General features: G+C 50.8%; 10 protein-coding genes across 10 annotated transcripts; 4 read left to right on the forward strand and 6 right to left on the reverse strand.

The window, feature by feature from the left end:
- Window positions 1-409: 409 nt before the first annotated feature.
- On the forward strand, window positions 410-2223 carry T069G_01164 (major facilitator superfamily domain-containing protein; the record flags this gene model as incomplete). Its single annotated transcript, XM_056168374.1, has 2 exons — window positions 410-818; window positions 896-2223. 2 exons carry the CDS (start codon window positions 410-412, stop codon window positions 2221-2223), a joined length of 1737 nt encoding a protein of 578 aa, XP_056033690.1.
- Window positions 2224-2478: 255 nt separating this feature from the next.
- Window positions 2479-3480, reverse strand: T069G_01165 (uncharacterized protein; the record flags this gene model as incomplete). The annotated part of the gene is made up of 1 exon (XM_056168375.1): window positions 2479-3480. The coding sequence occupies one exon, from the start codon at window positions 3478-3480 to the stop codon at window positions 2479-2481; it is 1002 nt and encodes a 333-aa protein (XP_056033691.1).
- A 2166-nt stretch (window positions 3481-5646) lies between these two features.
- T069G_01166 (EF-hand domain pair domain-containing protein) lies at window positions 5647-6675 on the forward strand (the record flags this gene model as incomplete). Its single annotated transcript, XM_056168376.1, has 4 exons — window positions 5647-5657; window positions 5873-5958; window positions 6127-6422; window positions 6496-6675. The coding sequence occupies 4 exons, from the start codon at window positions 5647-5649 to the stop codon at window positions 6673-6675; spliced, it is 573 nt and encodes a 190-aa protein (XP_056033692.1).
- Window positions 6676-7532: 857 nt separating this feature from the next.
- T069G_01167 (uncharacterized protein) lies at window positions 7533-8625 on the forward strand (the record flags this gene model as incomplete). The annotated part of the gene is made up of 3 exons (XM_056168377.1): window positions 7533-7596; window positions 7671-7862; window positions 7946-8625. 3 exons carry the CDS (start codon window positions 7533-7535, stop codon window positions 8623-8625), a joined length of 936 nt encoding a protein of 311 aa, XP_056033693.1.
- A 349-nt stretch (window positions 8626-8974) lies between these two features.
- On the reverse strand, window positions 8975-11528 carry T069G_01168 (aconitase family (aconitate hydratase) domain-containing protein; the record flags this gene model as incomplete). The annotated part of the gene is made up of 4 exons (XM_056168378.1): window positions 8975-11101; window positions 11177-11251; window positions 11335-11366; window positions 11429-11528. 4 exons carry the CDS (start codon window positions 11526-11528, stop codon window positions 8975-8977), a joined length of 2334 nt encoding a protein of 777 aa, XP_056033694.1.
- A 2917-nt stretch (window positions 11529-14445) lies between these two features.
- On the reverse strand, window positions 14446-15360 carry T069G_01169 (uncharacterized protein; the record flags this gene model as incomplete). Its single annotated transcript, XM_056168379.1, has 3 exons — window positions 14446-14456; window positions 14528-14921; window positions 15127-15360. The coding sequence occupies 3 exons, from the start codon at window positions 15358-15360 to the stop codon at window positions 14446-14448; spliced, it is 639 nt and encodes a 212-aa protein (XP_056033695.1).
- Window positions 15361-16248: 888 nt separating this feature from the next.
- T069G_01170 (uncharacterized protein) lies at window positions 16249-19403 on the reverse strand (the record flags this gene model as incomplete). Its single annotated transcript, XM_056168380.1, has 4 exons — window positions 16249-17808; window positions 17899-18050; window positions 18173-18568; window positions 18632-19403. 4 exons carry the CDS (start codon window positions 19401-19403, stop codon window positions 16249-16251), a joined length of 2880 nt encoding a protein of 959 aa, XP_056033696.1.
- A 521-nt stretch (window positions 19404-19924) lies between these two features.
- T069G_01171 (uncharacterized protein) lies at window positions 19925-21369 on the reverse strand (the record flags this gene model as incomplete). The annotated part of the gene is made up of 2 exons (XM_056168381.1): window positions 19925-21055; window positions 21118-21369. 2 exons carry the CDS (start codon window positions 21367-21369, stop codon window positions 19925-19927), a joined length of 1383 nt encoding a protein of 460 aa, XP_056033697.1.
- A 682-nt stretch (window positions 21370-22051) lies between these two features.
- Window positions 22052-22663, forward strand: T069G_01172 (ATP synthase (F/14-kDa) subunit domain-containing protein; the record flags this gene model as incomplete). The annotated part of the gene is made up of 4 exons (XM_056168382.1): window positions 22052-22108; window positions 22185-22220; window positions 22322-22456; window positions 22523-22663. 4 exons carry the CDS (start codon window positions 22052-22054, stop codon window positions 22661-22663), a joined length of 369 nt encoding a protein of 122 aa, XP_056033698.1.
- Window positions 22664-23049: 386 nt separating this feature from the next.
- Window positions 23050-23711, reverse strand: T069G_01173 (ML domain-containing protein; the record flags this gene model as incomplete). Its single annotated transcript, XM_056168383.1, has 3 exons — window positions 23050-23172; window positions 23230-23446; window positions 23506-23711. The coding sequence occupies 3 exons, from the start codon at window positions 23709-23711 to the stop codon at window positions 23050-23052; spliced, it is 546 nt and encodes a 181-aa protein (XP_056033699.1).
- Between the last annotated feature and the right edge of the window lie 2877 nt (window positions 23712-26588).

The following is a 26588-nucleotide window of genomic DNA, read 5'->3' on the forward strand; positions in this document are numbered from 1 at the left end:
AAGTCAAAAGAATTATATAGTAGCATTATAGAGACTCCCTGAACAAGTAAACAGATGCTTTTACTCGAGATCGTGTAAGTCGCCCAGGTCAGCATATGACGTCGTCCCCTGTCACGTGTATGTAGCTAGGGATAGGAGATGCAGCTATCGCGCATACTGGACAGGGGACGGGACAATTTTATAGAAGAGCTGCTTTGCTATCCTTCTTAATCTCCCTGCCCCAGCACCCCCCGGGCCGCCCATTCATTCCCGGTCTGGGAGAGAATACGGAGCACTGAGAAGGAGAGGCGAGTCTGTGCTTGTTCTTGTTCCGGAGAACGAATCGCAAATCGCATGGCGACCATCCTCGACCGCCGCCGCGCAAACCAGTATAAGCCGTCCCTTGTCGTCCAACTTGCCTGCCAATGCAATGGCCTACCACATCCCCCGCGATGAGTCCCCGTCGTTTGCCCAGACGGGGGAGGAATTCCACCTGGACAGCGACGCATACGATGAAGACGAAGACGACGATTTGCGGTCCCAGGTCGGCGGCAGCAGCTCGGAGACGTATGAGATGGTGAGCGGCGGGAAGAGGCGACAGGACCAATACAAGATCGGAGGAGGACACAGCAGCGAGCGGCTCGTGGAAGGTGATTATGTTGATGCCGGACCTTCGACGGCGGGAGGCGGAGGTAGAGGCCGTGGCCTGAGCGTCAGCTCCGTGGAGAGCTTCCAGCTGTATACGCCGGACGAGGACAAGGCCGTGAGGCGCAAGTTTGACCGCAAGCTGGTGCTCTTCGTGGCGCTGCTGTATATGCTGAGCTTTCTCGACCGATCCAGTAAGTCGCATTGGAATCATACAATGAATCATATTCTATAGGAGAAGCTAGACTTGACTAACACTCCATCTCCCTAGATATCGGCAACGCGCGCATCGCCGGCATGGACGAAGATTTGCAGTCCAACCCTCCTCGTGAAGAGTGGTACGAGTGGGCGCTCACGTCCTTTTACATTGCCTACATTGCCTTTGAATGGATGTCCCTCCTATGGAAGCTCATTCCGGCGCACATATACGTCTCTGTCCTCGTCTTAACCTGGGGACTAACAGCATCGCTACAAGCCATTGCCGTGTCATATCCAATGCTCATCACGCTGCGTGTTCTACTTGGTATAGGAGAGGCGGGCTTCACAGGGGTACCTTTTTACCTAAGTTTCTTTTACAAGAGGCACGAATTGGCCTTTCGCACAGCCATCTTCATCTCAGCTGCTCCCCTTGCGACAAGTTTCGCATCAACTCTGGCGTGGATCATCGTCAAGGTTGGCCAACTCAGTCCCATTGCGCCCTGGCGCCTCCTCTTCCTCATCGAAGGCTTCCCCTCGGTCATCGTCTCCGTCATCGCATGGAGCGTCATCCCCGACTCTCCCCAGACGGCTCACTACCTCACCAAGCGAGAGAAGAAGGTCGCCCGCCTCCGTCTCCGTCGCGAAACCTCCTCGCCCTCAAAGACCAACAAGAAATCCCCTCTCAAGGCTCGTGAGATCCTCTCCGTTCTCCGCGACCCTATTGCATGGATCACTCCCGCCATGTTCTTCCTCACCAACATGGCCTACTCCTCCCTCCCCGTCTTCCTCCCGAAAATTCTCACCGAGATGGGCCACGACAGTCTTACCGCCCAAGCTCTCAGCGCACCCCCTTACCTCCTCGCCTTCTTCATCGTCCTCTTCACAGCTCACATGTCCGATCGCCTCGCCGCCCGCACCGCCCCCATCGTCTTCCACGCTCTCTCCTCAGCATTCGGCTACGCCATCCTCGCCCTCTCCCACCCGCTTCACATCCCCCCTTTCGTCCGCTACCTCGCAGTCTACCCCGCCGCCATCGGCTTCTTCAACGTCGTCACTCTTGTCATCGCCTGGAACATCAACAACCAGGCCAGCCAGAGCCGTCAGGGCGGCGGCTTCGCCCTCATGCAGCTCATCGGCCAGTGCGGGCCCCTCATCGGCACGCGCCTCTATCCCGACCGTGAGGCGCCGTACTACACGCGCGGCATGTGGACCTGCGCATCGGCCATGCTTGCCGTGGCTTTCTTGGCTGTCATTTTGCGTTTCTACCTGAAGAGACAGAACCATAAAATGGACATCGCTGAAAAGGAGAGGCAAGCAGACAGCACGACCGTCGAGGAGGAGGGCTTGGTTGTTCCCGGAAAGAAAAGGAGACACGCAGACAAGTTCCGATATATGTTGTGAAAAAGGCGATGAGGCAATCACTAATTCATCTAGGCGCATAGCTCTTTGATGTTGGATATTTAGACTTTGGAGTTGGAGGATATTGGATAATTCTTGCATTTCTGTTTTGGATAAAATAATGTAGACAGCCAGCCTATACACTCATCCTATGGATCTAATTCCTATTTCATCTACAGGACTGCCCGAAACTCTACACGCATGTCCAAGTTACTGTTTCACTCTAGTATCGCTCAAGTATCACTCAAGCATCACTACTCAAGAGCGAGAAAACCCACCGAAATTCATCCACTTGGGCGCCTCAAACATCTTGACGCCGTCCATCCACCAATCTTCACTCGCACACACTCTGCTCTCAGACGAAAATATGCCAGAGTTCCTGTCAGATTTTTCTTTGCACGGAGATGATTCCGAGTTCGTCCCGCGATGGCGCATCCTCCACGTTTCAAACATCCGCCGATCTCGTCGAGCCGGACATATCCACTTCAGTCGGGCCTGGCTGAGCTTTTGACTTCCTTGATGGTACACACTGCTAGCCCATTTCCGTAAGCCGAGCTTTGGGTGCTTGGAAAGGGGGTTGGCCAGGCTGTAGAGGGAGAAGACGGATGCTTTCCGTTTGATCTTCTTGTGAAGATGCTCTTGATCTGCCGGTGTGCCTGGCGACCGTACGGTAGAAACAGTGCTCTCCGGTGTAGTGTTTGCTTCATTTGCACCATCGTATTGACCATCTATGGTATCCATACTCTCCCAAGTTAATCCTTTCGCTTTCTTCGACGGGCTACAAGTGTCAATCGCAAGATGTGCTCCAGAGGGACTTGAGTGCTGCGAGGCAGAGTCGCTAGGAAGCACCTCTGTGCTTTCCACGAGCTCGTACTGATTATACGGCGTTACTCTGGGCCTCGGCTGGCCTTGACGCTCCATGATGGCCGTAACAGCTTCCATCACCTCAAGGGGGTTAGTGCTCATGGTCCTGTCATAATACTCGTCTGAAGACAGAGTAGAGCGGAGGTTCGAAAGTCGGTCATTGGCCTTGCTGAAGCGAGACAGGTCGGTGTGACTGAGCTTGTTTGGACGAAACATTGATTCTGGCGACTGAATCCGCGTAGATGCTTTACCTTGAGAAGGATACGAAGATGATGTTTTCCGAAGATGGCGGCTCATTTCCGACATTGAAAGAACCGGACCCGACAAGTCATACTTGGGGACATTCATCATGCTAAAGTCATTGTCGTTAATCTGTGATATTGCTGGAGGTGGCATAGTTGTAATGCTGCTGCTGAAAGAAGAGTCGCGGGTGTCTCCATCTGGATTTCCACTCCTGGGGCGAAGTGGAAGCTGTCTGAAATCTTTCCACTATCGGCTGTGTAGATTGCTTCCTCTGCCCGCGTTGGACATCTTGGAGATTTCTTGCCAAAGTGGCTGAGATTCAACACCCCAAGCGCTCGACGACCTAGCAACAGGCTCAAGGATCTCTGCTTCTTCATTGTGAATATGTACCAGGCTCGACGCCTTGCGAAGCTTCACTTCTTCATCACGGTCTGATTCTGTTGTCTCGCCTGACTTTGGTGTTTCGAAAGACGCTGAGCGTGACTGAGCTGGAGTCTTTGGAAGGCTGGTCCCAAATAGCCTCGAGTGTCTGCGTGCAAGAGGTTTGCCGGCAGAGATGCTGTCAGACTGGGCAGGGCGACGAGAAGGAAGCATAAAGTGTTGACGCATGGTGAAGATGGTCTCAGAACGTATAAGTGGTGATATGAGTGTGACATAACATGTGGATGGATAAAAGTCATATCATACGAGGTATTGATATGCCCTAATGAATAGGTAGGAAAAGAAAACATTTTGATGCACTGGCTCTCCGAGTCTCCATTTTGATACTTCTGGTGGCTTGTACCTTTTTCTTTGGAAAGTACGAGGTCTGGGGGTACTTCTTTCTTTGTCTGTTCGGATTGCAGGTTAACCATATATCTGGTAAAGGGGCAACCAAGACAGCCAATCCCGTTTTGGAGCAACAGAAAACAGCTGCGTATATAAACTGGATTAAAGTCCCCCGCTTTCAACCAACGATGGGTTCAATTCTACAACTGGCTTCATGGTCTAGTGGTATGATTCCTGCTTCGGGAAAATAACCTGAAGTCCCCGATTCTTCAGAATCGCCTTTGCAGGAGGCCCCGGGTTCGAATCCCGGTGAAGCCCCATCTTTTTTCTCTTTTTCCCTCATTTTTGCACTTTTGTTTGCCAACTCGATCTTCATTTAAACAAGCTCAGTAGTCTCTTGGCTAGACTCGCAGAATCGGGCAAGACCTGGCTTGGCTGCAGCTTGCCGCTATCCTGAGCTTCCTCATTTGTATTGCAGCGAGATTGGGCAAGCCGGACACTCGGTCGGGAAACTCTGGAGAACGAAAGCCCCGATCCGAGGAACTTGCACTGCCCAACCCAACCCCGCTACCAGCTACAGGCCGCTAAACGACGACGTGATGCGCTGACAAACCGCTGAAACAACCGCCTGGAGACCCGAAGCTAGCGGCGAACTCTGAGTGAATACAGTTGCACCATGGCGCTGGAAGTTCCCTAGCGGGCGATGCGGCTCTTCCAAAGCCACGGAAAGCTCCAGTCGTCACCAGCACCAGGCCCCTCCCTCTCTGGACTGGAGGTTATGTTCCCTCTGTCTGCTTGTGTTACAGGTTCCCTCCGCTTTTCCCCATCATCATCTGCCCTCTGGCCCGAGCCAAAGTCTCCAGACCGCAGCCCTTTTGCCTTTTTTGCCTCTCATCCTTTGTTCCCACGGCCGACTCTATTGGCTCCGCCTCTCCGAAAAAAGAAGCCGTATTGGGCCTCGGCGCATACTTGCTTGCTTTCTTTGTTCAACTGTGCGTGCGTGCGTATCTGTTCAGGAACATCTTTCCACCGACCTGATTATCTTCTCCCCTGTACCTCATATAACCCTCTCTCTTTCCTCTCCTCTTGAGGCCTCGAACTCTTGACACGGTCCGGGCCTATCCTATCCATCTTGTTGCCTTGCCTGGTTGGCCCGCCGTCTGGCTGTTTGTTGGTCTGAACTTGCACTCATACTTGCTGGCAGCCTCGGAGCATTGCAGCCATTACGACGGACATCCCACGACGAGCGACGGCGATTTCCCTGACACGTACAAGCACGAGAACGAGAGCGAGAGCGAGCGCACAGCCGAATCCCATTGCCGTTCTTTTCGAGCACCGAATTGTGACAGGATACACTGCCGTCAGCCGATTGCGCAATATTCCACAGGGGACTTTGGATCTGATACCCTCGCCACGGCGCACCTCGTGACATCCTACTTCTCCCGCGGAGTTTGCCGCTCATTCGTTCTACGACCACTCTCCTCCTAAGAATCAAACGCCTACTCCTTTTCCGCTCAGTCCAACCTCTTTTTCAATCGGCCCAGGGAAAATATGGGCAAATCGTGAGTGGGCCTTGCGCAAACCCCCCTAGAGTCTTGAAGTCGCATACTGCCAAGGGACATGTGCACGAGCGTTTACGACGAAAGAGGGGGAGGGGGAACAAGGGAGGCTAGCTGTCAGGATTCTGCTAGTCTCTGCTGGAGCTGATTGGCACACACGCATTACCCTGGATCAGCACATGTTGATGGCTGACATTTTACTCGCTTTCCAATTGTAGGCAGTCAAAGCTCTCACAGGAGCAGCTCGCCGAGCTCCAAAAGTCAACTCACTTTGATAAGAAGGAGCTTCAGCAATGGTACAAAGGTGAGCATCACCGGGATACAGGGGTGGAGAAAGCTTGGAGCCCCTCATTCCCTCAATTTCGTCTGCCTCCTGGCTTGTCACATTTAAAGTTCCACGTCTGCTTGTTTCGCAATTTGATTGGGGTTTTGGTGAATTTTACTTTCTGACATTGGAAACTCTTGGATGCAGGTTTCCTGAAAGACTGCCCATCGGGCATGCTCTCCAAAGAGGAGTTTCAGAAGATCTACCGGCAATTTTTTCCATTCGGAGACCCGAGTTCGTTTGCCGATTATGTGTTCAACGTGTTCGACAGCGACAAGTCTGGTAGTATAGACTTTAAAGAATTCATCTGTGCACTGAGTGTTACCAGCCGGGGCAAGATGGAGGACAAGCTGGACTGGGCGTTCCAACTGTACGATATCGACGGCGACGGCAAGATAAGTTACGACGAGATGCTCCAGATCGTCGAGGCAATCTACAAAATGGTATGGGACAAACAATTTATTAACCCTCAAACCATTATCATGTCGTCATGTAGCTAACGCATGACAATCACAGGTTGGCTCCATGGTCAAGCTTCCCGAGGACGAGGATACACCCGAGAAGCGGGTTAGGAAAATCTTCCGCATGATGGACAAGGATGAAAACGGCAGCCTTGACATGGAAGAATTCAAAGAGGGAAGCAAACGGGACGAGACGATTGTTTCGGCACTGTCTTTATACGACGGGCTTGTGTAGATTGTTTTAACGTTGCTCTTGTTTCTTCTGTTGATGGTTCCTTTAACTGTTTCTCTTTTTTGTCGGGGGTCCGGGCGACTGGGTACTTTATATGAAGGAAGCTCTGTTGTGTATGTTTTGCCCCTAAGAACAGCTTCTTGCTTTTTTCCTTGCCCCTATATAGTTTCCTCTTTCCTATAGCCCTGCTCTTCCTGATGACGTCTGGAGTGGTGGACAGGATAGTTTGTATCATGCATGCTCTATGTGCAAAAGAGAGAACCGAAGGCGAAATTATGGCTGTTGGGTATGATTTGACTTTTTTTTTTCTCTCTTTTTTTGGCCCTATCCTTTTTATCATGAAATTATGTGTTATGTCTTTATTTGGTGGTTTGTATAATTGGTGTTCCATAGCCTGCGAATTCGCTTGAAGCAGCCATCAATACTAGTATTTCACCTTGAACTTGGTGTTCAACAGCGGTCTAAAGCTGCTTCTTTGTCATAATTATAAATTAGCAGTAGGTCGACCGTTGCCGATGGATCCGTATTGGGCAGGCTTTCAGTGCCAATAATAGGTTATTATAAGAATCTGACTGCAGCGTAGACTCTATCATTCGATTTGTGAGCAGATGTGTCAAGTGGGTCGTTGGCGTGCCTTGACTTACCCTATACGGCGACGGGCTCTTTCTGGGCCATTTTTGAGGTATAATCACGACCGACGATTGCTTCGCATGCATATGTGCTTTTTCGAGTTTTAGCGCAGCGTTTGACGGGGTTTGGTTTCTATTTGCAGCCCTTTTTTTTTCTCTTATTGTTTTATACAAGCTAGACTTTGGTCATATATAAACGACAAAGAAAGAAGCTGCTTTCATAATTAATCCATGGCTAATTCTATTGAGCAACTCATCTCCCAGCTCGAAGATGAAATCCAAGATCCCGAGGAAGGTGAGCTATCACGTGTATTCTTTCACACCGCTCAGAAAGCCATCTTATATCATCACACCATCTTCTTCTCTTAGCTAACTTTCTGCCAACCTCCCATCTTTCAGAGACATTTCTCCTCTATGCCAACGACATCCCATCTCAAGGCCTAGGCTTCATCGATTCTCACGCCTCAGTCCTAGATCTACAACTCGGCGGGAGAGACATTACCATTCATCAGTCTCCAGGCGTGTTGGCATCAAGTCGTAAAGGCGGCACCACAGGCGCAGGTCAGTTCTATTCACCCTCTCCCCCAGTACCTTGCCAAAGATGCAGGCACCCTCATGCTTTTGTGTAACTAACACGAAACAAGTCCTTTGGAAAATCACACCTGCGTTTGCAGAATGGCTCGCTTCATCTTCAAACCCGCTCTTCCGCACCGTTCTCACACCATCATGCTCCATCATCGAGCTCGGATGCGGAATCTCGCCTCTCAACGCTCTCACCCTCTCCCCCAAGGTCTCACGATACATTCTCACAGACCAGCCCTACGTTCAAAAACTCGTCCTGCAGAACCTCGCTGAAAACCAACCGTCATCATCATCATCATCGAAATCCCACACCGGAAAATCCAAGAGAGGCGCCAACAAATCTTCGTCTTCAAGCCCCCTAAACGCCGTAGCAGATATCCACTTCCAAGTCCTCGACTGGGAAACCTCCCAAGTAACGCCTTCGCTGACGAATTCTCCTTCGGTTTATTCTTTCGACGCTATTATTTCTTGCGACTGTGTCTTTAATTACGCCTTGATACAGCCTTTTATCCAGACCTGTGTCGATATATGCAAGTTACGCCAGAGGGACGGTAATCAAGCTCTTCCAACCTTATGTATTGTGGCACAGCAATTACGCAACGACGATGTCTTCAACAGCTGGCTAGTGGCCTTTAGAGAGCACTTTCGGGTGTGGAGGATGCCAGGAGGGATGATGCCGGCAGAGCTCCGCCCCGAAGCTGGATTTGTTGTCCACATTGGAATCCTCAAGGACTCTTTGTGATGTCTGACTGTATTATCAAAGTCATTATCAATATTGGTACGATTACTGACAAACACAATGGATCACGTTTTCAATCAACAGAACAAAAAAAGCTTTGTAAAGACTTTTTCCTCGTATACGTGCGCACATACGACGCGATTCCCTTTTGATTCATGGCCATCGGCCGACTATGGCAAGCTACCTATAAGCTATACCCACAAGTTTTCATCCCTTTGTCTTATCAACCCGCACTGGGCTATTTAATGATAGACTCGGCGTAATTATTCGTCTTTGAAAAGTCATAAAAGAACGAAAGATAACAGACAGATTACAAGGAGACGTTAGAAAGCAAAATCACCAAACACCCAAACTACCACTCCAAAGGCTCCTTCTTCTCCTGGCCACGATTTGTCTTGGGTACAGGCACAGCCTTGGCAGCCAGTCTGCCGTCCTTGCCTCGCTTCAGGTAGGCAGTGCCATCCAGCCAAGGAGTGTGAATAGTCCTCTTCTTCTCGAAGTCGGCAATCTTGTCGTTGAGCTGCATGGTCAGGCCAATGTCGTCAAGGCCGTTGACCAGGCAGTACTTTCGGAACTCCTCAACGTCAAAGGAGCAGATGGTTTCGCCAGCACCGTTCTTGATGAGCTGGTTGGGCAGGTCGATTTCCACTTCTCTTCCGGCTTGAGCTTCGGCAGCAATAGCATCGATGTCGGCCTTGTTGGAGATTTGGATGGGCAGCATGCCGTTCTTGAACATGTTGTTGTTGAAGATGTCGGCAAACGAAGGGGCAATGACGGCCTTGATGCCAAAGTCGAGCAGAGCCCAAGGGGCGTGCTCTCGAGATGAGCCACAGCCAAAGTTTTCACCCGTGCAGACAAGAATCTTGGATTTTGTGTATGGCTCCTTGTTCAGGACAAAGTCAGGGTTTGGTGCACCATCGGGAAGATAACGCAGGTTGTGGAAGAGAGCTGATCCCAGACCAGTGCGCTTGATAGTCTTGAGGAACTGCTTGGGGATGATGGCATCAGTGTCGATGTTGGCCTGAGACATGGGCGCTGTGATTCCCTTGAGGGTGAGGAACTTGGGCATGCCGGTTGAATCACTCTTGGCTACCAGAGTGTTTGTGTGGGGCTGGAGATCCAGGGGCTGATCACCAATGGCCTCACGCTCGTCAGAATCCTCGACACGCTCATCAACGTGAGCAGCCTCAGTGGGAGGGCTCGGGGAAATGCGGGCCTGAACATGAGGGCTGGCAGTGTACTCGGACAGCTTGCGAACATCGGTCAGCCGACCAGTAATGGCAGCAGCGGCAGCCATGACAGGGGACATGAGATGAGTTCGGCCCTGGGCTCCCTGACGGCCCTCAAAGTTTCGGTTCGAGGTACTGGCGCAGCGCTCCTTTGGCGACAAGATGTCAGGGTTCATGCCGAGGCACATACTGCAGCCAGCCTCTCTCCACTCGAAACCGGCGTCAATGAAGACCTGGTCGATACCCTCCGCCTCTGCCTGTGTCTTGACGAGGCCGGAGCCGGGGACGACCATGGCTCGCTTGATGTTGGCAGCAATCTTCTTGCCCTTGACAACGTGGGCAGCAGCTCGCATATCCTCAATTCGGGAGTTGGTGCAAGAACCAATGAAGACCTTGTCGACCTGAATCTCCTCCATGGGAGTTCCAGCAGTGAGACCCATGTACTCGAGCATTCTGCGACCAGCCGCCTTCTTGGCCTCGGTGGGGAAAGTCTCGGGGTCGGGGACCTTGCCGGTGATGGGGACAACGTCCTCAGGGCTGGTGCCCCAGGTCAGGGTCGGAATGATGTCCTTGGCGTCAATGAAGACATCAATGTCGTACTTGGCACCCTCATCGGAGGCCAGAGACTTCCAGTAGGCAACGGCTCTGTCCCACTCCTCGGATCCGTACTTGGGGGCCAAGGGTCGGCCCCTGAGGTACTCGAAAGTGTTCTCATCAGGGGCAACCATACCGGCGCGGGCACCACCCTCAATGGACATGTTGCAGATGGACATGCGAGCCTCCATGCTGAGGCCTCGGATGACGGAGCCGCAAAACTCAATGACGGCGCCAGTACCTCCAGCGGTGCCAATCTTGCCAATGACGTGCAGGACAATGTCCTTGGAGCTGACACCGGGGGCAAGCTCTCCGTCAACCTGGACGCGCATGTTCTTGCTACGCTTGGTAATCAAGCATTGGGTAGCCAGGACGTGCTCAACCTCACTGGTACCGATACCAAAGGCCAGGGAGCCAAAGGCACCATGTGTGGAAGTGTGGCTGTCACCGCAGACGACAGTGGTGCCGGGGAGAGTGAAGCCCTGCTCAGGTCCAATGACATGGACAATGCCCTGGCGCTTGTCACCCAGGCCGAAATATGTCAGGCCAAAGTCCTTGACGTTCTCCTCGAGGGTAACGCATTGTACTCGAGAGTCATCTTCCTTGATGAAGGAGGCAATGTCCTTGATGCCTTTTCGAGATGTGGTAGGGACGTTCTATAAAGCCACAGCTTGAGTCAGCATCATCCTTGTTCTTCGGCTTTGGCGGATACTTGGGTGGTGTATACATACGTGATCAGTGGTGGCCAGAGTGCAGTCCGGTCTGCGGACCTGGCGGCCGGCGTTCTTGAGGCCCTCAAAGGCTTGCTGCAGGGACAATGTCAGTATAACTTATCAATCGGGAGGGCAACAGCGATCTCGATGGTTGAGATCCCGAGGCCTGGGCATACCGGTGATGTCACTTCATGGACCAAATGTCTGTCTAAACATGGCTCGCTGGTTAGCTCAAAGTTTCCAAAGCGCGAGGAAAACTAGGTGACGAACCGATGTACAGCAGGATTGTGCCGTCGAGCTTCTCGTCAACGATATGGCTCGAGAAAACCTTGTCGTAAAGAGTCTGCGGGGTTGATACTGATACAGGCATTGTGTCGGAATCTGAAGAAGAGGATTGAGAATTGGGAGAAGAAAAAAGGGAGGGTGAGATTTGGAGATTGGAGAAAGGGCGGCCGAAATCACACACAAAGTGACGTTTTTCTAAGCCAAAGGAGGGGCACGGAAGCTGTGGAAAGGTGAAGCTGACAAGCAGCGATGGAGCTTAAACCGAGCTCGAGATGTCGATATTTTTCAACCGCGTTCTGCAAAATGCACAATCCACAATGTGTAGAAATTAAAATGAAGCCGATAATGGAGAAGATGAAAAGGGCGGGGGGAGCAGCCAGCTGTCGACTTTATCTTGAATTGATGAAGCCCAAATCGCAGCTCCCAAGTCCGATTCTTGCCCGGTGGCATGTCTCCGATGATCGGAGTGCGGCGCATTTGCCCCAGCTTTTGCCCCAGCTAACCAGAAGAACGGCACTTTTTTCTGCCTTTGGAAGCCGAACTGCCAGCCAGATGAAGCGGGCGATTGCTAAATGGATTGAGCTGGTTGGCTGCAAGGGATTACATAACGTGAGACTTGCATGCATTTCGACATGGGGCCGATCATGTTTGGTGTCCGCAGCTCGTGTCTGTGAAAGTGCGTGATTGCTTGCCCTGAATCCTGAATCCGTGTCATGCTGTTGTCTGATTTGGGGTTCCGTGGATCCATTCCATTACTACAAAATGGAGCACGGTTTACGGGTTTCGTTGCCCAAAGCGGATCCGCCTTGAATGAACGAGGTTAGTATTTGTGAAGCTATCAGGGTTTTTTGTTCATTACAGCCACCCTGTGGAGGTGGCTTGCTGTTGTGTTTCTTGGCTGATGATGTTATACAGAGGATGCATCTGCCGAGATAAACGAGCTATACACAAGGTTCCATTTATTGTGTATTGGAAGCTACGTGACGGCACAACTTTGCAGTGCAAGAGCAATAACGTTAATTTGACACTGAAAAGTCCCTGGCTATTGGGAAATGGCATCCCAGAGACATTTCCCATCACGAGATTTGGCCATGGCTTGACAAGCGCTTAGGCCGCCTGCCTCGAGTATCAGGTTCAGCTTGTTATGCGCCCAAACAATAGAGTTCAGCAACATGTTAGGTCACTTGCACAGCTGTTGCCTTTATATCAACATAAATCTAAATGGGTTGTTGACAAATAAAATGCGTTGACTGTCCTACCGAGGCATCAAACAACACCGCGTCTGCAAAATCCACAACCTTCGACCCAACATATGAACACACTACCTCTGTCTTCACAGCCAGCAAGGATTTCCTAGCTGCAGCTACTCGTTCCCAGATGACTCGAACACTAACAACAAACAAGAAATGCCGACAAAATCACTTCAATCGCGCCCCTGCTGGTCGGTAACTTACGTCACCACGCTCCGCGAGCAGGGGAATAAGTCGAAATATCGCCCAGTCCCAATCTTTGAGGCTCAGAGGATATTCAGAACCGTTGCGAAGATTGCTACAGGATCGAAAACAGCGCCATGTTATAACAGCCAAAAGAAACAGAGCTATCGGCAGCGTAAGAGACATTCCAAACGGAATAGCCAGCAGTCACAACAGAAGCACCCAATGGTCATGTTGGGGTATGTGACGATACGGATCTGGCCGTAGCGATGGCAATGATTACGACGGCTTGCGAGGGTCCTAAGCAGCCGGGGTTTCGAGCCGAGACGGTGTTTGCACGGATGAGGGAGAAACATTCACCGCGGGTTGGGCCACCCATGTGTGGCGGGAGAGCTTTTCATTCGCCAATGAAGCGTAAAAGTGATGATCTTTTCGCTGATGAAAGTCTTTGAACGATCATTTGGAGTCATCCCTGAAGAGTGTTCGACGAATATCAGCATGCGATCTGTCAGATGATGGAATAGTGGGCGTCAGGGGGGAGCCTTGAAGACGATGATGGCGACGGGCTTTACTTTGAATGGGTGTCATAACCCGGAGGATGAGCAATGTAACATGCTACTACTGCAAATCATAGACCACATTAATAAAGAGGTGCTTTTGACTGGTTCGATGATCCGCTGTGATGTGTGGAAATGTTCTATACTCCATATAAGTGCTTAGAGGATGCCATATTTAGCATCTCTGGTATGCCCACCACTGCCTCGCTTGGACAACAATACATCTCATTACATATTGATTGGTTCGCTTAAAAACGCTCTCCTTGTCTTTTCACATGTTGTTTCTCCATGGGCATTTCATTCAACGGCGCCTTTGCTGTCGTTGCTGTAGCGCGTAGGCCGACATCGGCCATCACCTCGTCTCGTCGAGGTCCGATGGATGAGCAGTTGGATTGGTATTGTTGATTTCAAGGTTTTCGTCTATCCCATCTTAAAAACTTATGATGCACTGTAGACTTGTTTCAATGGTTTTATGTATTTTGTTGGTAGATTGGCGAATATGTGGGGAGATGATGGAAGTTAGCTATTAATGGGGACTATTCACCGTTCGAGTGAACTCTTTTACATTACACTGCCTAATGTTAGATCTCTATATATCTAGTATATCTAGTATATCTGATTAAAGAGATAGAGATATTCTGATTCACTCGATGCCCGCTTGGAAAGCCTAAATCTCCTTAGCTGTTCCAACTGAGTCGTCAGAACCGCATACACAAGCTCCTCTGGATCACCTTCCTGCGCACTCCTAATCATTTTCACATACTCTTCACGATCCAGGTCCCTTATCACCACTGGAGCGTAACCGTGACGAACCATATAATCCTGCATCAGCAGCCTGGACATTCGGCTGTTGCCATCGAAGAACGGATGGATATGCAAGAAATATACAGTTACATGGCAAGCTACAATAAGCGGATGAAGACGCTCCTCCCGAGTAACTCTATCCCGCCAATGTATAAAACGCCGCATGCATGCCGGGACCTCGAGATGATAGGGAAAGATGGTAAGAGGACTACTCTTTACCTGTATTGGTGCTTGTCGATAATCTCCAAGGGCGACTTTTCTTCCCCACCCTGATTTGTAGAGCTTCTCACCATTGGTGTCTCTGAGGAGAAGAGCAGAAAGACACCGGATTTCGTCCTCGGAAAGCCCTGACTTGGTACTGCGTAACGCGGTGTCTGTAACCCAGCGAGAAGCTACAATTTGGTTGCGTAATTCTGCTGCCTGACTAGCATCCTCGTTAGGTAACAGAGAGTGAGCGTCTGGGAGTGCTATTTGAGAGAGGCTGGTAGCTGGTAGAGCAAGATCAGGCACAGCGTTTTTTAGGCGTTCATCCATCAAATAACTGTGTTTGAGTAGAAGCCTGTTGTTTTCGATGACAACAGACTGGTGGGCATATTCTGGGACGAGGCTGTGAAACATTCTGCTTCTGGGTGTCCCCAGAGAGACTCTTTGGTTGTCAATCTCTTTTAGCAGAGGCATGTGCAACTATTTCAATGTCAGCATCATTATTGCCAATAGATCTACTAGATATAATAGTTATACTAGATAGAGCAAAAACACTAGACATAGTAAATATGGTAGATCCAGTAGATTCACTAGATATAGTAGATATAGTAAATATACTAGATCAAGTAGATATACTAGATAGAGCAGAGCTACTAGATGTAATAGAGATATTTTCTACACTTACCCTTTGTAGGTATCCATAACGTTCGCTATCTCCCGGCTGGAAATAGTCCTCCCAGACCCTACCCGATTCTGCCAGAGCGTTATATTCGGGCGAATCTTTGACCAACTTTGAGAATGGGGCGTATATTTCCCGTAAAATTTCGTTTCGCTGTCCATTACATGAACTTAGGTAGGCAGACTGTCGGAGACCAGATTTGACGGGCTTCAGCGACTTGAAGACGCTGGTGCGAAACATGACTTGTTGGTCTCGGTCTAGGTAATGGTGTCGTTGAAGATGTTGGTGAAGAAGAATACTATGCTTGTGATTCTGTAACTGACGGAACAAGAAAAGAAAATCTACGACGGGAAAAAAAAAAGCTACGCTTTTATATAGTTGCCAGGACAAAGTCAAATTATCTTAACAGGAGATTCAGTACAAAAGATCCCGCACAATTTGACTCTAAAACTTAAGTACCTCTCCTGATACCTAGAGCCAAAGCTATATTGCCTTGTACTATAAGTATTCACTAAATTCAGGTATAAGCCAGTAGATGACACGTCTCTCTTTGCAATGACTTTCCACACCTTCAACCTTGTGCTCATCTGGCGCCTCCCAGATTGCGCCAACTACGTTGCAAACCCCCCTATTTGGATGAACCTCCAGGGTATCTCATGTAAATCTCCTCGGTACAGTATTAATGGCTATTAAGTTTGGTATTAGAACAAGTAGATTAATTGCTCTATCCATGTTGTACCTAACTCATCATATTGATATAAGAAGCATGTCTAAAGATATAAGAAGATATAGATCCACTCCTGTGTAGTAGGTATATACGAGACAAAACTGACCGTCGACCATAATCCAAAGTCCTCTCTACATCAGAAAATCACCACAAAAGAGCATCTACACCTCGCCACCCGATCACATTACAAGCAATCACATTTAAAAACAGCCAAACACTGCACAAATCATAAACCATAATAGTAATTATACTCAATACACCGCCATGGCTAAGAAAATGCCCTCGCTGCTTCTCCGGCCGAAACTATCCCGAACCACCACCCTAGACGAATGCAAGCAATCTGGACAGCCTCCATCTGCCTTTGAACCACGATATCGTCCCCCACAAGCCCATCTCTAAATTCAGATCGCAGAGTCATCATCCACGAACTCCAGCAGCCAGGTCATGAACATGACAAACCTCGCCCCCTGAACAACCACCACATACACCAGAGTCGCAGCCGGTACCGTGAGTGCTATCAACAGAATGGCCTCCCACCAAGGCATTGGTCCGTCATGCGCGACTCCCATCGTTCGTGGATCAAGTATTGGCCATATAGTCGCCCAGTATAGCCGGATCCAATCCCTCAGGTACCGCAGAAATTGCTGCAACGGAGTAGGACCTTCCCTATCCTCAACCTCTAAGTTATCATCATCTTGTTCTCCTGGATCTGCGTTCAGAACCTTGGCTTCATCAGTGTTGGCCTCCTTTAGCAAAAGACTTTCGGTGTCGTCTTCGTCTTGGTGCTCTTGGTAAACTCGATGCTTCTCCGGGAGGTTGTGTATCTGCATTTGGTGATCTACTAGATTTGCCTCCTTCTCCGATACCAACTGTTGCATTTCTTGGATCGCAGTCTGCGGCATCTGGCCCTGTGTAAATGTTGATTTGCGCAACGAGTCGTCTTCCGGAACTGGCATCGTAGCCTTCGCTGTACGTCTGTCTCCCCAGTGGCCCTCTGCTAGCTGCATCTTGTAAGCCTCTTGCTCCAGAGATGTAGTGCCTGCTTGTGGTTCGCCTCCCATTTCGGCCTCTGCTGATGAGGTTGGATTCTGCTTGGAGCTCATGGATGGGGCTGAATGAAACCCGCCCAAGCTGTTCTCGAACGAGGTCACTGCCAGCGCACTGTAAATCGATTCGTCTCGTTGAGTTGGGCTCAGTGGAAGGAGAAAGTCCGGGTTCATCGACCCGTCCGGGAGAAAGGCAGAGTGAAACGCTTGGTGGTTGTAGCCAGTAATGGTGATGGTGGGTATGCTGGCAGATTCCACGATCTCGGGGGCCTGGTACCTGATTTCGCGCAAGATGTTGCTCGTCTGCTCGTGCTCCGTCACGGGTTGGTTGTGAGAGTGACGAGGTTGTTCCTGCCGCTGCTTGTCCACCTTTGCTACCCCCTCTTTCAATTCTAGCATGTCCCGTTCTATTGCCATCTTGGTGAGCCGTCGATGGCGGTGGCGGGAGCCTGCAGGACGCCTCATCGCGAGTGACTGTTGCTGCCGCGGGCCGGCTGATGCTTGTGCTTTCATGCGGGAGAACCTCAGATGGTCGTCCCATCGCTTTCTCATGTCCCTTGAGCGAATACGACTCTCTGTAGATCGTGGCATAGGCATTGCCTGCAACGGGCTTCCTTCGCGACGGGTCAAACGAGGTGGCTCTCTGAACATGTTCGGGTGCAAATCTAGGCTGGATGGTGGCAGGCTCATCATTCCTGGGAGACTGAACCGGCGCTCGAATCCCCGGCCAAAAGCTGGGATCGACTGGGTAGGTTGACCTGCCGAAAGGGCTGTCTTGCTCGCCTCGGCGCACGATTTCTTGACGTCCCTTTCGGCTTCCATGTCTAAAAAAGACTTGCTTTCGGATGGGGTTGTTGGGCTGGAACTCGTTTGGGAGCCAGAGTCGTCAAGGGCTGATCCGCTCTCAAGAAATTCCTAAGGTACGAGAGACGGATTCGCAAGGCTTTGCCGACGAGGAGTTCGAACGACTGTAGAGTGGGATGAAGAGCGGCTTGGAGGAGTTACCGGTGGCGATGAAGCAGCGACGTAATTGTCAGATGCATCAACTGCAGAGAAATTGGCATGAGAGGGATCGATATTCAGCAGCTGTTCGCCAGTAGAAACTGCTGTTGGTTGTTGGATCGTCTGGGGGAGATGTTGAACGTGAGAAGGTCTCCCTATAAGTTTGCAGTGTCAGCAGGTGTTTTGTATGTGTGAATGTAGCTGGAAATGATGTGGAGTGAAGTGAAGTGAAGTGGAAATGAAGTGAAGTGAAAGTGAAGAAAAAGTGAAAACCTACGAGAACTCAGAGACACGCTTTTTAAAGACTGAGCAATGGGGCTCAAATCTGGCTCTTGCAACGAAGACTGTCCCCGTCTCATCCATCTGACGGCTTTGTTCAGCTCTCTCACTTTCTTCTTCCCCCTCAGTGACCTGGCAACCTTATGATCCTCGTCCTCAATACCTGTATTGTCTCTACTGGGCGAGTCTCTTGACGTGTGATTCTTCAAGACATTCCGGAATGTCCTCAAGATGCGCCGTGGCGTCTCGTGATGATCTGCTGAGCTTTCAGCACTGCTAACAGTAGGACTCACAATGTCCAGCTCTCCAGTATGAGGATTGACGCCTTGCACGCCGAGATAATCGCCACTCTCTCTCAAGCTCCGTCGTTCGCGTTGTCGAGCCTTGCTTCTCGCTCGTTGAAGGAAATCTTGTCTGAGAGGCTGTTTCCTTTCTGCTGCACTCCCTGTTTGTATACCCAAACTGCTCCTCCTGGCGTCGTTACTTTGGTCATAGTTGCTCTGCAAAACCCCTCCTACCTTTGTCACAGAGATCTGTTCTTCAGAGCCATTATGAGGACTCCAACTCCAACTTCTCTCTGGCAGAACATCTTTCGGTAGCGATGTGGCCTCCGGGTTAGTAGGCACAACACTTAATGGCTGTTCAGGCAAACCATGCGATTCATCTCTCGAGACATCCCTCGGCACGTTCCAGCGAGTGATATGGCTTGAGTCCGCCGAAACATCCCCAACGCTATACTGGCTATCCGTCATGCGCCGTCGAGGCCGTGATGTCTTGCCTTGCTTGTCCATCTGCTCCCAGTATCCCTGTTCTCTGCTGGTGCCGCCGCGTTCAGGACGCTGGCTGGGAAACATGTTCTTCACCCACCCTCCCAAAGAGACAGATCGTCGACGCTCCGTCTGTGCCTCTGTGGAGGTATGCGGCTGTGCCCCTATGATGGTATGCTGCTGCTGTTCCTCAGGAGCAGGAGGGTGAGGAGCTTGAGCCCCGGACGGAGCATGCCCAAGGGCCGCATCCGAAACCTTAGGAGGCAGGAAATACGCCATCCTGACGAGCCGCAGAGTGAGCGTAGCGAGAAGCGTAATCGATATCAGAGGAGCCACCGGTCTCCGGATCCATGTGTCGACAATATATCGATATATCCGCGGGATCGCCCCGAGGGCATCATCGCTGCTCGACCAGGGTCGAAGAAAGCTGAAGGCGGTAAAGATGTATTGCGTGAGTGTCATTGTGCAAAGTTGAAAAAAGTCATAATCTTGGGGCATCGAATTATATTCCGAGGGTCTACGCATTTGTCCTGGCAACAAGGTGATGCTGCGAGATGGCCATTCGTGCTTGCATATTGCAGTAAATTCACGTCTCAGGTAGGAACAGGTGACTATTTGGAACCATATCATAAACTCAATCTTTCATGGAGCCTGAAGTTGATTAACCGAGCCGACGCCTAGCAAATTCATTATGCCTCCCAAGAAAAAAGCAAGCGATACCTCATACAACATTAAGATGTTCCTCCTCTGCCCAAAACCAAGCCGTATATGAAGAGTATACGAGTCCCCAGAAGCCTCCACCAAACCCCAAAGCCACATAAAGCAATAAACCCAACGCCAAAGTCATGCTGTGCTATGCTGAATCCAAGCACGGAGAATATTACCATTTAGTTTCAAATAATACATTCCACCGCATAAATGTTGCAGTCCGCCATCCTAACGGCCGCTATGAGCGTAATCAAGTTTTGGCAGCAGGAAGAGGGCTACCACCTAGATGGCCTGTCTTGCTGTGCTGCCCTATTTCTTGTTGCCCCTTGGTAAGGATTTGATACGCCTCTGCTGAGGGCGCTCGCCGACCGCTGTGAATCGGCGTGTTTGGTTGAAAATCTCTGCTGCTCAAGGGCCGCCATCTCTCGTGAATTTCGGGGCGAGGCAGGTTCGTTAAAGGTGTTAATGCCCATGGTTTTCTTAAGAGGCGACTTGTCATGATCGTAGATGCCCATATTGCCTCCATAATTGGTGGTGTTTGCGGATGTGGCCGAGAGTGGCATAGGAGCCGTGGCCGCAGCTGAAGTTGGAGCGGTAGGCTTATCAGCCATCATATGTTGCCTAAACGTAGAAGTAGAGCGAGGTTGGATCATGTTGGTGGGGGTGCTTTCTGAGCGAATCGGGGCGTAAGTGCCGAACGTCTGCGGCTTCATGAAGTTGCTGCGACCGGTGGACATGGAATCGTCGTAATCGATAGAAGATGTAGCTCGCGTGGCGTAGGACTTCCTAATCAGTGTTGTCGGTGTGCCAACTTGGACAAATCCACGGCCCTTTGGAGAGTGCTCGGCCGCAACCTGGGTACCAACATCTCTGACAACGGGTTGGAGTCGAGGATGAACAAACTTGGTGTTGTACTCATTCATGACCTCCTTTTGGATGATGGCGTTATCCTTTGCCTGCTGCGCGAACCGCGAAGTGAGGAGAAGCATCTGTCCAGAGAGCACCACTTGCATGACGATGGTGTTGAACACAGTGACACTAGGCTGGGGATCCAGTGGCGCCAGAGGTAGAAAGAGGAGGTAGGCCAAAACGTGTCCCGGGCTGAACAAGCAAACCAGTCTTAAGGATATGGGTAGAGGATCCCAGACCGCGAGTTCCCACACATCTCGTCTCTTATCCGGATGTGCTCGCGACTCGGCAGAGCCTGCGGCGAGTCTGTCGGCAAAGTATTGAAGCGGTGAGGATGTCGTCGCGGGAGACGACTGGACCTGGACTCGTCGCGCAGAGGGTGTCGACGGGGCTTGGTCGATGTTGGCCTCGAACAGTCGGTATTTTCGCGTTCGCGTGAAGGCGTAAGCCGCGTTAACGAAGGAAAAAAGCGCGAAGCCCCAGACAACGGGGTAAGTCTTGGTAGAGAGTGTTAGTTCATCCAGCGCGACACCATGCGATGGCTTCATCGAGGACTTACCACCCAGGAAAGCAACGAAGGCTTGCCGTCGTCGCCAAAAATGTCGTCGTCCGACCACTCATACGACGACCCAAAATTTGCGCGCGCCAGCAGAAAGACAAAGTTCATGCCCAAGCCGAGCTGCGTGCCCGCCAGCTTCGAGTCCCAGTCCCTCGTCTCCATCTCTTCCGAGAGCCACAAGAGAAAGTCCATGGGATTTAGCAGGGACGTGATGCGCTCCCAGAGCGGTCTCCGCCGCACGAGTCGAGGCATCTTTGCGGGGTGTGATTTGAAGGTCTCGCACGATCAATTAACAAAAGGCGACACAAGCCTTGCTATCTGATCGCACCGTGAAAGAAAAGAAGAATGGCCACGGGTGGTGGTTGGAGAGGAAGAAACAAAGAGTTGTCGGACTGGCGGCGAATTTGTTTACTTTGGCGGTCCTAGGTTTTCCCACTGCGAAATTTCCGCCTGGAGCCTAGCGCCCTTGCTTGCTGGAAGAGCAAGTCCACCGCCCAGTGACATTTGATAGGTACATTGCTGTCAAGTACCCAGATCTTGCAAAGAATCAAACTATCAAAGATGATCAAACAACAGTTCAAGGAGTTGCACAGATTGCGTATGAAGTAGATTAACAAGATGAAATTTGCTCTGGCATTACTTATTCAATTTCAAGTTTAGTATTTATCAATTTTACGGTGATACAAAGACAAAGAGCAGTATTTATCGAGCTAGAGACTGCCCAGTCAAACACAGCGGCATGCGCCCATCGGTGCTACTTGTGCCTCCGGCAATACCTCAAAGCAAAGTACACCTCTCTCAGCCGCTCCAACGCGGGGCCATTACAGCAACGGCCTGAAAGGCAACTAAACTTATAGCAGTCGCCAAAGCTTCATCAACCTCCAACACCTCTCCCATCTACCACCCCTTAGAATCGCCATTGTCCGCCCTCGCAATGGCTTCTAACGCCGACTTCAAAGACCGGCAGTTCCTTGCCGTCATCGGCGACGAGGCAAGTTTCGCTCCCCGGGATAAACCGCACGCAGATGAGTCTCGCATCCTGCTAACGCAAACACATCAACGTATAGGACTCTGTAACGGGCCTCTTGCTCGCGGGCATCGGCGTGAGTTTCACCTGGAGGACAAAGAGACCCCTTCGCTTCCCGAGATTATAATGGCAGCGCTGCCATCGATATGGTCGGACCTCTTCTCACACAGTCTATAGCACATCACTGCCGGCGCCGATGCGCAGAAAAACTTCCTTGTCGTCGACAGCAAGACAGAGACCGCAGCCATCGAATCTGCCTTTGAGAGCTTTACCGAGAGAAAAGACATTGGCATCGTCTTGATCAACCAGCATGTTAGTTTATCCTGGAGCAGGAATGGTCGTGATCGCCGTGGAACGAAAGCGTACTGATAACGTTAGGTTGCCGACCGGATACGACACCGAGTCGATACCTACACCGCTGCCTTCCCCACGGTCCTCGAGATTCCAAGCAAAGATCATCCTTATGATCCCGAGAAGGACAGTGTTCTGAGACGGGTGCGTCGTCTGTTTGGAGAGTAAATGTTTCATCTTGTACGCAGAGTCGTATTATTAGAAGAGATGGGGAACTGTGTGGAGCGTCAATGGAGGACCCCAATACCACATGACGAGTATATAATATCAATACAATCATCAAGAGCCGAGTGTATACTGGTTTATCAGGATTATTACGCGTGCTTTCCTCTAGTAGGAGTAACAAGAGCGCCGCAATGATGTGCCTATGAACCGAATCGGAATATCACCCAAGGAGTACAGCAATCTCGCCCAGAAGAAGCCAACGCAGCCGTAGCAATGCCATTTAGGAAAATAAAAAACACCCAGCAGTCAAAAGAAAAAGAAAAACAGAACCCGAATCATCTCCACCGTTGCCAGTTGCCCGTAATCATTCTCGTAGCATAAAGTAGAAATTACAATTCCTCAGTGTTCTCGAAAGAGCCCAGGCTTGGTCGAGGGAAGTTAACGGTCGCCTTCAAGCAGGTGATCTTCTCGTCATCGGCGGAGTAGACGTCGGCAAGAACGCTGTAGGTTCCCTATTGACATGTGTAAGCATGAAAGATGATCGCCGATGGATTGAAAAGGAGGCTTACCGGAGGAATGGCAGAGGGGAGATCGACGCTCTTGGTGATGGTCATCTGTCCGTTCTCAAGGGGGCAGGCAAGGTCGACATTGTCAAGCTGCTCGCACAGGTCTGCAGTCGTGGAGAGAAGCTGAATGAGGCCGTACTTGACAGTGACCTTGACGTATGCACCCGTTGTGATGGTCTTCTTGACGACACCAGAGGCCGTGATGAGGAGTGCCTTGCCACTATGGGGAATCATTAGCCCAAGTCAAGAGGGAAGAATTTTGTCGGGGAAGATTCTTACGGCTTGGGGGGGTTAGGAGCCAAGTCGACCTTCTTGATCTCAATGAGGTCGTCGTCACGGTCGGCGCTGCAGTACTCGATGGGGTTTTCTCCAGGGACCTTGAGAGAAGCGTCCAGTGCGGAGGCCGAATCGCCCCAGATGGCGAGGGCCGTGGCCGGAGCGGCGAGGCAGGCAGCCAGATAGGCGACGGTGGTAGAGAAACGCATCGTTATCGATATTTGATGAGTCTGTAGTAGGATATGATGGATAGAGAAGAGGATGAAGAGCGACGAAGAAGAGATGCCGACTCGAAAATGGAGGCGAAAGGCAACAACTGGATGAGATAATAGATGATAAAGGTAGAGGTGAGGCTGGCGCTGCTTGCCGTCGTACTGGTTGAGCGACTGCACTCGTTATGGGGCATGTACAGTGACGCCGACGGCAAACCACTAACGTCACGGGACGCTCTGCTGCCGTGCTGCGTCTCAGCGGTGGTTGGCTGCGTCATGAGACCCGTCCGGGGCTGCAATTGGCCAGGACGCAGAGAAAGGCTCCGCTTCCATGGCAGAACAGATAACGCTGGGGTAGCGCTGATACTCCTTGCATTCGCTCCGCCCGGTACAGGTACATTGTCCTGCGCTGGTAGAATACGGCGTATCCGTGTGCTGCACAATGAGCGCAAGTACAATGGGGAGACACTTTAGCAGCAGTAGCGCCCTTGGCTTATGTGGTACCATCAATCTTGGTAACAAAGAGCATCGGAAGGCGACTGACTGTACTGTACCGTAGCAAGTCCGTCTCTCCATTCACAGACTACTGTGCCTTTACATCTACGAACCGGCCAAACGGTGCTGGACTTGTCCTCCTTCGAATCGCCATCTCTTTTTTAACAGATGAGCAGGTGCGGCTTTGCTCCCTCGCTTTTTGCTTCACCGTCTCTTTTCCTGCACTGGTATTTCGCCCCCTTCACCTGCGGCACGGCGTTTGCATGAGGCGTTTGGCAAGCGAAGGGAGCCTGAGTTGATTCGCTCTAGTCGTTTCTGCCTCAGGCATCACAACTCCCGGCAACATTGTGGAGCGGTGGCGCACGGACCAGCCCATCTTCTATAAAACAATCTCGCCGCAGCTCGCATTTCAGTTCTCTTTTCTTCTTTTCTTCTTCATACTTACCTTGCTTCGTGTTCCTGGAGATCAAGAATTCCAGAGCACAGTTGGGAAGGCCTGCATTGCACAGCGCGGAGTCGTTCCTTGCTCAATTGTCCTTCGGGGCCATTGGAGGCGGAATTTTTGATTTTACACATTTTGTGCTTTCATTGTGAGCGCAGGCTTGGACTGTGGCACGAAGAAGGCTGGTGGATCGAGGGCGGCGCAGGATAAAAGGGCGTAATGTGGGAGAGAAATGGGGACACGATGTCTTTGTTGTGTGTGGGCTAGGATTTTGTACTGTTCAGTAGGATTGGGGGTCAGGGTTCAGCAGTCGAGAGGGAGCACAAGGATTAGAACAGTTGGTATCAATGATGATCCTTTCACAACAACACGACGTAATCTTGAAAGGTCTCCAATGGGGCAACGCTTCGTGCTACTCTGTATTTCGGCTGTAGGCGGTGCAACGTAGGCTTACGACGCTGACCAAGTAACATTGGGACCAAATTGCAGTGCAACGGAGTCCCTGTGGTGGTGCTACATTAGATTAGGAAACAAGTGTTGCAAGCTCAACGCCCGGCGACATGTGGAAATTCAACACAGAAAAAGAAAGAATCGAGTCAATCAAAACAAAAACAAAAACAAAACACGACCAGTCGTATGCACACTAGCTGCTGAAACCTACAGCAGTAGCTAGCCAGCCAAGGTTTTATCGTCCTCTTGCGCCGACAGCCTCATTGGCCAGCTCACAAGCCCCCCCAGTTCGCACTCCAAGGATGAAGCGACGCGATTCGCGCGCCGCGCAGAGCACAGGTCCGTTATTGTGCTCTGCTTATTGTGACTGGCCAATCAGGAGGCTGTGACGGCAGGGCTATTTGCTGGGATGACGAGCGCAAGGCTTGACTAGAGGCTGGAGACTGGCGAATGAGGCGGCGGTGCTGTTTCGGTGGTGCAGGCATATTCCCCGCTTGGTTTTTTCTGACTGTGCCAAAGTTGGTGCAGCGACTCTTTTGATGCTGGTACGAGTACGAGCGGGTGGTGTGAGTTGGCTTTCGGGGTGTGTGTCCGTAGCCTTTACTCCGACCGTCAATACGATACATTGCATTGCTTGGTACCTAGACAAGGGAGAGGTTATCGTACGCCCTGTTGGAGCCGTATTGAGTGAAAAACATGGAGACAAAAGACTTGAATCATTGACGCTTATCCCGTCGCGCAGTGAGAGCTCATGTACTGTCGATTCGAATTCTCGCACCCGGAGGAGACGCATGCAGGTCTGCACGGAGCTGGCTGTGTCTCCGTACTCCTTTGAAACCGCCGGTACAGGTACATGCACTCGAACTTTGCAGATACCGGACTCGCACGCTGCAATGCACCAGCAGCGCAAATGGACCTAATTAATTACAATTGAAGTTACTGCGTCGGATGAGAAAGATGCAGCCAAATAGAGCAGCTGCCGGCATGGCCATCATTCTTTCTGTCACGTCCATCCACTCAAATCTTATCCTGTCCCGACGTGCTAATTAATTTCAATTTCCCGCCTCATATTGATTGGGTCGTACTCCGTACGTGGTAGGCTCAAAGTGGTAAAATTCGCACCGGCCTTGCTCACTGCAACCACACCATCCACACAGTACAGGACGGAAGCAGTCGACAGTGGCCAACCCTGGATCACCAGTGACGCCACTGAGGGCTTGCTCTGCTTCTATTCTTGTAGGGCATAGGGGCATGTGCCTGAACAACACAGCGGCTGGGCGCTAAACCCTGAGGCTTTGGCTCCCAGTTTCGCATCAAAGAGCCTTTGAAACCATCAAATGGAGTTTTTTTTCCTAGAATCTCATCTCCAAGGTCAACATCGCTCACTTGTTACTGAGTTTGTCGAGAAAGAAGGAAACCCTCAAAGCTGACCAACTGCAAGAAATCATCACAACTTCTCTACGTTTGCATATTATCTTCGTCCCCGC

Source organism: Trichoderma breve, chromosome 1, assembly GCF_028502605.1.
Source record: "Trichoderma breve strain T069 chromosome 1, whole genome shotgun sequence".
In the NCBI taxonomy this organism is placed as follows: Eukaryota; Fungi; Ascomycota; class Sordariomycetes; order Hypocreales; family Hypocreaceae; genus Trichoderma; species Trichoderma breve.